This window comes from Punica granatum, chromosome 7 (assembly GCF_007655135.1).
Source record: "Punica granatum isolate Tunisia-2019 chromosome 7, ASM765513v2, whole genome shotgun sequence".
NCBI lineage: Eukaryota > Viridiplantae > Streptophyta > Magnoliopsida > Myrtales > Lythraceae > Punica > Punica granatum.
This window is the reverse complement of record NC_045133.1, coordinates 26,521,956-26,534,414: the sequence shown is the minus strand read 5'-3', so window position 1 is coordinate 26,534,414 and position 12,459 is coordinate 26,521,956. Positions and strand designations below refer to the sequence as shown.

Below are 12,459 nucleotides of genomic sequence, written 5' to 3'. Positions count from 1 at the left end.
AAAGCAAACAGTCATGCTGGATTGTGGGAACCGTGGAATTATGGGCCAGGCTGATTGATCTTAATGGGCCAAATTGGGCCGAAAGATGAACGTTTCGGCCTCTTATGGATTTGTTTGGGTTGATTTACCCTTCTTCCCGGGCTATCATACCGAAGAAGCGAGGGCTTTTATGTAATTTCGGGAGCTAGGGTTTAGAGTAAAAGCAAAGCTCGCCCGAGTTCAGTTGCCTCTCTTCCAGAAACCCTAGCTGCTGCGCAGGCATCCGGGAGCGTGAGAACACAGGGACGTCCTAGGGCTTCCTACCTGCGAAAATGGGTACTCCACTGCCACCCCCGAAATCCTCTGTCAATGGAACTTCAGTGGTTGGGACGATGTGGTGGGTTTCATCGACGTCGCTTATGATGAGAATTGGTCGTATGTCTTCGCAGGTATCTCCCGTGATTCGATGCACAAGAGGCGTGCCACTGGTGGCAAGAAGAAGGCCTGGAGGAAGAAGAGAAAGTAAGAACCGAATCTCTTTCTTCTAAATGCTTTTAAATGTTGGTTGCATGCGTGATCTTGTTTGCAATCTGAAGCTCATTGAGATGGATGATTCTCCATTTCTGAATGTATGCTAGATGTATGTTAGCGGTTTAAGATTCGCAGATTAGCCGAATAGCTCGGCCTGTGTTAGCGAGGCCCCTGTCCCTTTCAATTGGTGTCCCTATCCTATTGTTGGAATCGGTAAAAATTGGAGCTTGTTAAAATCGTGGCTTCCAATGTTTTGATATGAGATCTCATATTCTGTGAAAGTGGGTGATTTGCAGAAGTTTGTGATGGATATAATCATTTTCGCTTTGTTTAGATTCTAGACAGAGTCTCGGAAATGCCCCTCTGAGCGATCCCGTAAAGTCAGTTCAAAGGGGCTCCCTTTTATTATGTCTATATTGATCTCGAATGAATTCCTGGTCCCATTGGCATTCTATGATGAATCACCATCTCATTGATACTGGAGATTGTCATTTTATCTGAATTGAGCCATGTCTTGTTTTGCTGGTTGATTAATTTGCCACCTTATATAGGTACGAGCTTGGAAGGCAGCCTGCCAACACGAAGCTGTCAAGCAACAAAACAGTCAGGAGGATTAGGGTTCGTGGTGGAAATGTCAAGTGGCGTGCTTTGAGGCTTGACACTGGGAATTACTCGTGGGGAAGTGAGGCTGTGACCCGCAAGACGAGGATCCTCGATGTGGTGTACAATGCATCAAACAACGAGCTTGTCCGTACTCAGACCCTGGTGAAGAGTGCCATAGTTCAGGTTGATGCTGCCCCATTCAAGCAGTGGTATCTTACTCATTATGGAGTTGACATTGGCCGTAAGAAGAAGGCCCAAGCAACCAAGAAAGAAGGAGAGGTAAGGCATCTTTATATGCGAGCCCTTTCCTGCTAAAGTTGCTGTCACTCTGTTTTGTTATTGTTGAAGTGATTTTTTTGTTTTTGTTCAATAGGAGGGTGAGGCTCCTGCTGAGGAGGCGAAGAAGAGCAATCACGTGCAGAGGAAGTTGGAGAAGCGCCAGAAGGAGCGCAAGCTGGACCCCCATATCGAGGAGCAATTTGGCAGTGGCCGTCTGCTAGCATGCATCTCATCCCGACCCGGGCAATGTGGTCGTGCTGATGGGTAAGTCCCTCCCGTGTTCTCTGTTCACTATATTCATTGAGGTTCAAGTCCTGGATATGTAGGGAAGATTGCCACGAAACTTGCCACTTTCTGTTTGAGGATATTCTCTAATGTTGGTTGGCATATTTATCTACTTCTTACAAGATGAGAGGATCTCCTTGAATTTGATTACACTGTGATGGGACTGGATTGTTCCTACCGGTGTTGTTCCTGCCCTGCCTACAAAGGGCAGGAATGGGAATACTTGATTTTTTACTTATTGCACTTTTGACTTGAATAATAATCGAGGTGATGTGCTGCTGCAGTTACATCTTGGAGGGCAAAGAGCTTGAGTTCTACATGAAGAAGCTCCAGAGGAAGAAGGGCAAGGGAGCGGCTGCTTAAAGTTTTGGGATTTAGCATTTCTCATCTCTGTCTTTCCATCCTTCTGGACAAGAATCCTTGAAAATGAGTCCGTTTTGCTTTTTCCTACATCTAGTTATGATACCGTGGAACAAAAACTAGAGTATTTGTTTCCGATTTGGTTTCTCTATGCTAGGATAACATTTTGCGTTACGTTTTTATGTGGTGATCTAAGTTGTAGTTCGACGAATCTCGCCTGATCTAAGTTATATTCCGACGATTCCTGCCTCGTACAATCTCAAAATTTATCTCATTGTTTCCATCCTTGTTAACTGTGGAGTTGGAGGATGATACAAGGTCAAAGGGGTTTTGCATGATCGACTCGAGGGAAACTGCATTGCTGCAGCCAGCTCAAATGAACTGCAATCAGGTTCCTTGGCTAAAATGAACATTGTCTGCACGAAGTGGCAGGTACAAACTTTGAAACGATAAATTTTGTTCAACCCTGTAATAAGAATGACTAGTCAGGCTCTTCCTATCGAGTAGGCACAAATGAACATGAAAGAATAAATTTGAATCAACCCTGTCCAAGTCAGGCTCTTCCTATCGAGGACTGCTTGAAACAAATTTCAAGCAACAATGTCTTGTTGTACAAGTAAACAGTGCAGAAGTAAAAATTGGTATGAAGAGGTTCTTGTTAGCCCTCCATTCACCCCTACTCATCTTCCAAAACCCAAGTCCCTTTCTGTTGTTAAGAGAGGCCGGCGACCTTCGATTTCCCAGCTGCTGACTTCTTCGTGCCAAGCCACTTCATCTGAATAAAGAATAAGTACCCTCCGAGAAACTTGAGAAGTCGAGCTCCATTACGCAATCAATCCCAGTCCGTTGATTTCAACAAGAAGTGGCAACAGCAAAGAATACTTCCGTGAACAAGAATGGAGTGACTTCTCGTGTTGTCAACGAGTTGCTTCGGACTCGATCAATGGTGTTAAAGCACTAGCACCCAAGGCTTTTCATTATATCAGCGAGCTGGTCGACAACTTCGGGTGGATTAGCATGAGATCCAGCAAGATTCATGGCATGATACTCCAGGCCTCTCCATTGAGCAATCAGAGCAAAATGGGGGCGCCTATATTTGCTGCTAATAATCTCAAAGATTACCGTTTTAGGCATCGCGGATATTATGTGAGTGAGGCCTGCCCCATGAGCACCAATAATTACCGAAGCATCCTGGATGGCTTGGACTTGCTCTCTCATGGACATATGTGCAAACAATCCGTTCACAAGATTAATTTTGCATTCCAAATGATTGGAAACCCAACTCTTTATGGCATCAAACACTTCTTGCTCATTGGTAAGCCTCGACTCGGGTTTCCCACTGTGGCGAGGATGCGCTAGATAATCTTCACGCCTAACAAAGAGCACATTGTGACCAGAGGAAGACTTTTCATGGCGATGTCTGTTTACGGGGAACCCGAAAGCTGCCCTAACCATCTCTCCAAACTCGGATAGTCGGGCAGTTTTTTGGTCATCAGGATTCTTCCACAGATCATGAGCAGATGCTCCCTTGCAATCTATATGCTCACTAAGTCCCTTAAACAGGGCAGTTTCATATCCCAGAGGAGATAAAACAGCATGTCGGAAGCAAACCGATCCATTAAAGCTCTTAGCATATGAGAAGCCCGAAAATAATGCGTCCCATGTTTCCTCCATAGGTGACTGATAAATTCCATGGAAAGGAACATGAATTAGATGTGCATTAAACAGCAGAAACTACGCAAATTCAGGAACAGCTGAAGAATATAATCATGGTCCAACTAATTGCAAGGATCAGCCCGATCAAGGAAACCTAGTCTGTGAAAACATGACTTTCATCCAATATATGCAAGTTATGTGAATCACGATTCATTTCCCCGAAAAAATTAGTCTTGACAGCATATTTAGATCGATACATGAAAAGAGGCAGCTTTTAGAGGTCATTAACATACCGTGCAATGGCCATCAATGAAGATCACCCGGGGGCGAAAAGGCAAACCAGCAACTCTGGAAGAAACGTATCCACTGTACCAATCAGTGATCGTGTGAAAAAGATTTGCATACTCGAAACGGGTGACTAGAAGTGTTGGTTCCTCAACCCACTGTAATCACACTGTTGCACGTAAGAAAACAAGAAAGTAACACAGTAAAACCATCGAAAAAAGGAGAGAAAATGGTAAAACCAAAACATGAACTAAATCTACCAAGAGCAACCTTCCATGTTCATGCCATTGAGTTACCGTTATGAAGACTACTCGAATTAACGGGGTACGAGTTTTCACATATGATCTAATAAAACATTTCAAGAATCAAACCGGCTGCAAAGCTCCGAGGTTTCACTTACGAGATCTTCAATCATCAGTGCATTCAAACATCTCTATAAATAGCAATAGACTTGCAGAGGCTACTGTGTAAGTGCTGAGCTCAAAGACTGTCTTTCTTGGGTGCCAAACTTGCAATACAAGAATCTATCTTTCAGCAGGCAAATGGAAAATCGGTCAACGGATGGAAACCCCTCACCTTATCACAGACGAAACCTTCGGTCCCGACAACACGGATCGACCCAATCAGATCGCGCATCGTGTGCCGGGAAATCCCCCCAGCTGGAACATAATTATCCAAAAAATCGCCATCCACGAGCTTCCTCCCCCTCTCAAACCCCAACCTAGACTCGCGTCGGCCACCGCCGCCGCCTTCAATCTCGAAGGCTCCGTCATCAAACGCCGGCAACTCCTCGTCCTCCTCTCTGCCCATCACGTCCTCCAAACTCTCCCCTCCCCTCGACATCCTGATCCTCTCCGGGACCATCCTCAGGCTCCCGCCCTCGCACACCGAGCTCCGCAGCGTCTCGCTGAAGAAGCACCTGAACCATCCGCCGCCACTGCCACGGGGTGGAAGGAGGTCGTGGCGGCGCGTGAAGCCGTTCCCGAAGTAGGCCTCGCAGGAGCGCGGTCGGACGCTGGAGTTCTCCGTCCAGGGGAGGTAGGAAGGCAGGATCGGCCACGGCTTGAGGTCGAAGAGGCTGCGGCGGTCCTCCGACAGCAGCAGCGAGTGGTTGTCCGTGAGGGGGAATTGGTTTCCCGGCAAAGGGGGGCGGTTCCCCGTAAAGGGGTGGAAGTAGAGGTAGAGGGAGAGGGAGTTGAGGGCGAAGAGGAAGAGGACGAGCTTCACGAGAATGGAGTTTGTCCGACTCATGGCCATGGCGATGGCCTCTCTCTCGCTCTCTCTCTCTCTCTCTCTCAGCGTCTTCCTCAGTTCTGATCGTTTTCTCCCGTAAAGATATTTCTGTTTTCTTCTTAGGAAATTTTCCGACAATGAGAAGGCCAATGAGAAGAGGACAGGTGGCGATGTGCGTGAGAGTTTCCTTACTGAACAGTGTCCTATTTGACTTCCGGTCGTTCTGTTAGGTAATAATTAAACACGAACATTTATTATTTTCTATAATACTTTTAGTTGGATTCACAAATTTTGTAGTTATTAATTATAGATGAGATGAATGAAATATATAATGATAATAATAGAGAACAGTTTAAATATTTATTAAGTATCAAATAGTTTATTGCAAATAAAAAAAATTCATTGGTGGAATATATAATTAAATATTTTACAATCAATATAAGGTATGTAAGACGGGGAATATTTCATAATCGGGAGTTGAAATATAGTGTGTAGAAAAAAATGTGGAAGTAGGACATAATTAAAATCTAATTTTCTTACTTTTATATTTTTCAAATGTGTTCTCTTCTTTCTTATTCATTGCCATGAATTATATTATTTTTTTCTTAAGGATTCTCTTTGCAAATTAATATATTTGTAGATTTTGACCAAATCTTAAGATGAAAATATATCAAATATAAATTGATAAGAATATCGGTTTAAAAATATGCATTGATTAAAGGGTTTTTCATCGATATGTAAACGAAATATACTCAATCTACCTATAATGATATTGTCCAAAAATCTCACGTTGATTAAAAGGTATCCCATTAATATTTGTGAAAAAGAAAATACTAATCCACATAAAAAAAAGTGTACATAGTGCTACAACCAAAATATATTGCTTGGATGTGTAGTTTTCTACATTCTTATTTGATTAATGAGATCTCATCACCTATAAAAAAAAAGGAAATATATATTTGGAGAACTTCTATTTAACATATTAGGGTTTCCTTTTTATCGTGAAATAATCATGTGCCCAACTTTATAAATCTATTATAGGTATTTAAAGTAAATTTCTGCAACGAGAAGCGACGAGATGCTTTCTTTCATTCAACGAGAGCGCTCCACGTAAGTCTTTTGAGCAATTCCCAGGCCTGTAGTGAATCATCCTTCCGAATGGCCTGCATCAAAATTTTTTTTTTCTCTTTTTGATGAAAAGTGGAGCCAAAACCTAAAATATATCTCATTTAGTTAAATTACATTAATGAATCAGTTTATAATTTTTTACTTTTTTTTTTTACCTTTTTCCCTTCCTTTTTTCTCCGTTGTCTGTTACGTGTCTCCTGCTCTTCTATATGATGGAGGGAGAAGGTGAGCAATCAAGGCCACACCGAGCGCGACTCGGGAGCTTGGCCATGGCAGTCTTACTACACCATCTACACCAACGCTAAAGCAGGTTGGTGATTGGATTGTGATTTGTTGAACGCCGTAGATTGTGAGTTGAGGTGCTGATATTCTGGTTGTGCCTTTGAAGTCAATTTATCATAAATTAGGATGGCTAGAAGTTGCACAACCATGATACCTGGATTTCCTTCTGTTTGATTTAACCAACATACTTGGACGATGCTGAACTGTTGCCATGGGGATGGAAGAAAAAAGAAAAAGCTTAGTACAGATACAAGGCAAGGATTTATTATATGTGATGGTTTGTTAAAATTTTTCTTTTTATTTTATTTTATGCATTCTTTGTATCAAATAGCATTGCAAAGGGTGGCCTCATATTTTAGTCTGGATTTGGATTCAAGAACACCAGACCTATATAGAACCAAATGCACTATGCAAGGTAAGTTGTTCTCTGTAGAAATGAGATTGTTCGATCGAATGGGACAGACGTTCGCGACTTTTGAATTTTGTGGGAATGGCGGTGAATGAAGTAGCCAAAGCTACTTCCCTCCAGAATTCCCTTAGAAAGCTGTTTGATGTCCTACGCCTATTCCTAGGCTCAATGATCTATGCCGCGTTTGATTTCATAATAGGATTTTAAAATCAGATTTTGAAAAATAGTGGTATAAATGGGACCCATCGTTTGACTTTGTATGAATTATTTTGTTTTGTTGTAGAAAAAAGTAGTATAAATGGGATCCACTCTTTGACTTTGTATGAGTTATTTTGTTTTGTTGTGGGTAAAATTAAATTAAAATTGTGATTTTAAAATTGGATCCACAAACCAAACAAACCCCTAATATCTACGAGGAGGATTGCTGCAAGGTTGGTGTCTTTGATCATTTTAACTGTGATGTTCTGTTGTTGACCTACTGGAAGAGAAGAGGTCGTGCAAGTAATTGCTCTGTTTTGCAGCTCCTCAGTTTCTAAGTTTTTGGTATTATAGCTGTACAGTTAGTTTAATTCTTTTTGTTTATTTTGATAGATATATCTGTGTATATGTTCTTTGAAGTATTATTTAATCGCATAAAACTTTGTAAATATCTCGACGCTTATTTGAGTTTTGTTTCTTCCATATTATTATTGATAAAACTCGTAAGTTTAATACAAAAATTATTAATTAAAATTAAAATTATGCGAGGACCTACGCTATAGGACTAGAATTACTCGGATTAAAACTATACCGATTCGCCAATCTCTTATCCTCCTCTTAGGATGTATACATTGGGCTCAATAACTGAAATGCCTCTTGATGTTCGGCTTGGGGCTCGAGGACTTTTACCGAAGAAGTTGAATAACATTTAATTCATAATATAAGCAAAATTTACATATTTCGTATTAATATATGAATTTCACAAAAAGAAATCATTTCACTTCTAATTTAATTTTTCAATAATCTATAGGAGGACGGAAGTTCGATTCCTCTCCTCGAAAGAATAGTGACCCATGAGCCTAAATAATTAACATGGGCCAGTTAAATGTTGAACCGCTCGGCCGCTTCCGACCTCCAATGCATCGCCTTCTCGAATCCATTTGCGAAGTTCGCGAAGTCTTCCACCGTCTGATCAATCTCTTCATCGGTGTTCATCACGAATGGCCCGAGCTGAGCAACCGGTTCACCCAGCGGTTCGCCTCCCACCAGAACGAACCTCAACTGCTTTGACGATTTATTCCATGCCTCAAGCCCGTCTCCCGGCCCAAGGAGGAGGAGGTGGTGGCCTGCTACGGGAGAAGACTTTGCACTCCCGAAAATCCCCTTGCCTTCGAGGACGTAGACGAATGCGTTCCAGTGTTCCGGGATCGGTTGTCGGAGGTGAGAGTTGGGCTGGAGAGTGAAGTCTAAGTACATGGTAGGAGTCCTGGTGTAGACAGGTGACTTAGCTCCCAGTGACTCTCCTGCTATTACCCTGACTTTGATCCCGTCCTTGGACGCTTCTGCTATGTCTCTGCTCGACATTTCTTGATACCTCGGCTCGATCCTGCCACGGATAGATCCATGCATTTAATTATGAGATCCAGAAGACATATGTCCATGTCCAAACATATGTGGCTAGACATTAGAACGTGTGATGTCGATGATACGATCACGTCACATGGGTGTCGTGGGTATGTGATCACTATCCATCATTGACGGGACACGTTTATGATATAAAACCAAATATATCGATCGAGGGGACACGTACATTTTGTGCTTGGAGGAGAGGTTGATCCAAAGCTGGAGGCCCTTCTGGGTGCCTTCTCCGGCAGGCATTTCGGAATGGACAATCCCTCTCCCGGCGGTCATCCACTGCAAGTCGCCCGCCTCTATAGTTCCCTTGTGCCCTTCAAAGTCTTCATGCCTCACACTTCCCTGTATATATAGTTTAATTAAAACATTATACAATTATTATATGATGACTATATATATATATGTATTATATCCAAAGTCTTTGTTGTAATCATATCCTTCTTTGTCATGTAAAGTCATTATGATTTCAGCTCATGTTAGATTTTTTTGAATGCGTACCATTTAACCTTTGAGAGTTCAATGTGTCTGGACTAATTTAGGTTTTAAGTCAAGTCGATCCAGGAATAAAGCTCTCATAATCGTATTATCTATTCACAAAACTCTAATAATGACTTTACTTCAAGAAAAATCAGTACCGAATCACTAAAATTCACCGTGTTGTCTCAAGCTTAATCTAGTGTCCTTTTCGGCTGGAGTTAGTCAACCTTGTGCTGCCGGCCATTAACCATGGACCATAATTAATTATTAATCAACTCTTACAAAATGACCCCTTTTTCCTCCAATATCTTTGAAATAATACATCTTTGGCAAATTGATTCGCCATACGGAATTAGACTTGAAAAAAAAAAAAGGATATTTCAACTGGCGTGCAGACAGGGAAGAATAAAAAGGGAGAAATTTAGTTAAATTAGCAAAGGAACAGTTTGTTGTACCTGCAGCATGTAGGTTACTGTCTCAAACCCTGCTCCAACGTCACAAATACAAAAAAAAAAAATTGAAGAGTTAATAAACTCGCGAATGAATATCCGAGGAGAGATGGCGATCGAAGATTAGAACTGTGCCTAGCTACGCTCGGCGGAACTTGAATGGCCGTGACGCGGTCCCGGAATATAGAAAATACAAACCTCTGTGGGGGTGGTCCGGAAATCCAGCGGGCGCAGTCACTGTAACAATGTCAGAAAATAAAATTAGAATAATTTCTTAGCATATTAAAAAGAAAAAAAATAAAGATTAAGACATGCCGACTAAAAAAGAAATTAAGAAATAAGGGGAAGAACAAATACACTCGGAGCATATCCACCTGAGAATTCATCGAGTGCTAGGAAAGGATCAAAGTGCCTCAGCTCAAACCTGAAAGTAATCCCATGAACATAATCAGCTCAAAATATCGAAATTCAATACTCGGACCAATTCCCAGACGGCTTTCAACATGTACATCGGGCCGAACGCTGCCTTAGAGAATGGGGCATTCAGCGACCTTACCCTCCTATGGTTCTCCTGACAATGGCCCCGACGCCTTCGTGCTGGGGCCTCGCGAGCAGCTTCCTCACTACCAAGCGTGGCTCGGTGATCGCGTAACAGCTCGAACTCGATGCTGGCGGCATTCTCTTTCGATGTCCACAGACGTTCAGGTGATATATGACAGCTAATGCTAAGAATGGCAGATTGTGTGATGAGGAAGGCAACTCCTTTGAACGTATTTATAGAACAGGGGAGAGAAAGAGAGAGAGTTGCTTCGTAACTTCGTCGACAGAAACAATGGTTTCGGTTTCGGAGGTCAAAGGGCAGCGGTGGCAGACAATGTGGGGCCCACGAGGGGGCCCGTCCGGTGTGGCGTCAGCATAGCGTGGTGATGATCGCCGCGGGAGATATTAATCAGAGCCGTTGATGGCCTTACACGTGTCCTAGCAGTTGGTTTCCACGGGAAGGAATTTGATTCTGATCTCGCGGTCACAGTCCTCCGTTTATTTTGCGTCCCGTGTGGGAAAGGGCTGGACCAAGTGAGATTCATATGTGGGCCCCACTAGCGGCCCCCCCATTAGATAAAGATCCACATACGCATGATGCACATATATAAATGATGATTCATGATTGGATAGATTTGCCCTCTCAGGCATTTAAGACGGCCGTTCATGTTCTAGAAGCAATTTATCCGAGTAATTTTTCGATTCATTTTCGATCATAAAATTGCGAGAGATATTATTATTCATTTTCGATTCATTTTTCCAACCGACAACGAAAAATACCCGAGATCCTCAAAAGAGCAGCGTCTAAAGACTCGTGTACTGTGTAGATGCAACACATAACCGTGAAATCAGTAACCGGGCTAGAGTAGGGAGACTCGTAACGGTACATGAACCTGGGAATAACGATAGGCCGTGGCCGTGGGATCACGAGGAATTGTCTAAGGAGGTTGATTTGTTATTGTCATCATCATCACATTCGTTACTTTTGGTCATGCTGAGGCTCGGAGTGACGTCAGCATGCCGTCTTTTTGCATGTCATCCATTATTTATTTATTTATTGGGTGAGCCCAAGCCGGTTGCATTAAAATAAATAATAAAATACAAAGTCGAGCCATGTCATCCATTATGCAACGGGATCCCTCGTCAAAGCACCACAAGCATGGCAGAAACGTGCCCCACTGTTTACGACAAGCGGGCCCCACTTGACTGAGATCTTGGGCCCAGTGGACTGGATGGCTCGATGACGTCACCAGTACAGAAGCATGGCGTAGGCTGTGGTGTGGTATGGTATGGTATACAGTAACGTCGTTGAAAGTCAACTCCACTGAGTCGGATCTTATCAATGGATTAACTAGAAAGGTATGATCATATTGTATTGTCTACGTACGACCTTTCTTTTACCGGATTAGGGAAACAAAAAAATTACTGGTACGAGGTTGTGGTTTTATATCGCCGAGCATCAAATTTGCGGACAACCCACGTACGTCCCGGTCGTCCTCCCTGCTTGCATTGGGTGTCTCCTCAAGGGGGCAGGATTCGAACGGGTGCCATATGGATTGGGAAATTTCACTATTTAATGCTATGAATTATATATATAGCATTGCGGTGCTTCATGGTAATTCAGATAATCAAAATGTGTAACTCCAGTCATAATAACGTACGTAAAGATCGGAATATCGCCAAATCGTAATACGTTCTCGATTTATAAGAAGCAAATGAAACTGAAAGAAATGTGAATGAGAAGCCAAATTGATTTCCCGTGTGAATCCCATTTAGAATATATATATTCGATTGTGATTAGAGATAAGCTCGTGTTCTGCCAATTCTTCATCTTCTTTCGATTTCATCGAAATCAATTGCGTCTAAAACTTGCTCTTTACGGACCTCGTCATGTTCCATTTATTGTATATTCTGTGTGCTCTTTGTTTTGCTTATTCAATTGTGTAAAAAAGATAATCTTATTAAAGAAGGTATAGCGTAGTGACATATTCACTCGCCTCGTATCCAAGAGATTTTGGATTACAATGCCAATAATATTTCTAGATAGCATATATATAGTAGTAATCATAAAATCAATCTCTAAATCATATATAAATTTCTGTGGTCACAAAAAGAAAGCCTATATAAATTTCAGCTAAATCAGGAATTGCAGCACAAAAGATTTTCTTATTAATTGATTGAAAGTTTATATTCGAGCTGAAATATCTCCTACTAAACCTCCCCAGCAAATCTACAAAATGATTTTAAATTATTCTTTTTAGGAAATTCCTAAAATATCTCGTATTCTCACTCTCTCATAAATGATAGCAAAAATTATTTTAGATTTACAATGAAATTATTATGTGGTGT

The 12,459-nt window shown here is 41.9% G+C and overlaps 3 protein-coding genes across 3 annotated transcripts; 1 reads left to right on the top strand and 2 right to left on the bottom strand.

The window, feature by feature from the left end:
* Positions 1-161: 161 nt before the first annotated feature.
* On the top strand, positions 162-2,287 carry LOC116213710 (40S ribosomal protein S8). Its single transcript, XM_031548744.1, has 5 exons — positions 162-315; positions 429-501; positions 1,062-1,392; positions 1,487-1,656; positions 1,962-2,287. Exons 1-5 carry the CDS (start codon positions 312-314, stop codon positions 2,038-2,040), a joined length of 657 nt encoding a protein of 218 aa, XP_031404604.1. The 5' UTR covers positions 162-311; the 3' UTR covers positions 2,041-2,287.
* A 146-nt stretch (positions 2,288-2,433) lies between these two features.
* On the bottom strand, positions 2,434-5,298 carry LOC116213709 (beta-1,2-xylosyltransferase). Its single transcript, XM_031548742.1, has 3 exons — positions 4,555-5,298; positions 3,987-4,136; positions 2,434-3,717 (listed from the first exon to the last, which is right to left on the bottom strand). Exons 1-3 carry the CDS (start codon positions 5,233-5,235, stop codon positions 2,995-2,997), a joined length of 1,554 nt encoding a protein of 517 aa, XP_031404602.1. The 5' UTR covers positions 5,236-5,298; the 3' UTR covers positions 2,434-2,994.
* Positions 5,299-7,912: 2,614 nt separating this feature from the next.
* On the bottom strand, positions 7,913-10,327 carry LOC116215611 (pirin-like protein). The gene is made up of 6 exons (XM_031551386.1): positions 10,127-10,327; positions 9,945-9,994; positions 9,769-9,807; positions 9,577-9,605; positions 8,820-8,986; positions 7,913-8,615 (listed from the first exon to the last, which is right to left on the bottom strand). The coding sequence occupies exons 1-6, from the start codon at positions 10,246-10,248 to the stop codon at positions 8,111-8,113; spliced, it is 912 nt and encodes a 303-aa protein (XP_031407246.1). The 5' UTR covers positions 10,249-10,327; the 3' UTR covers positions 7,913-8,110.
* Between the last annotated feature and the right edge of the window lie 2,132 nt (positions 10,328-12,459).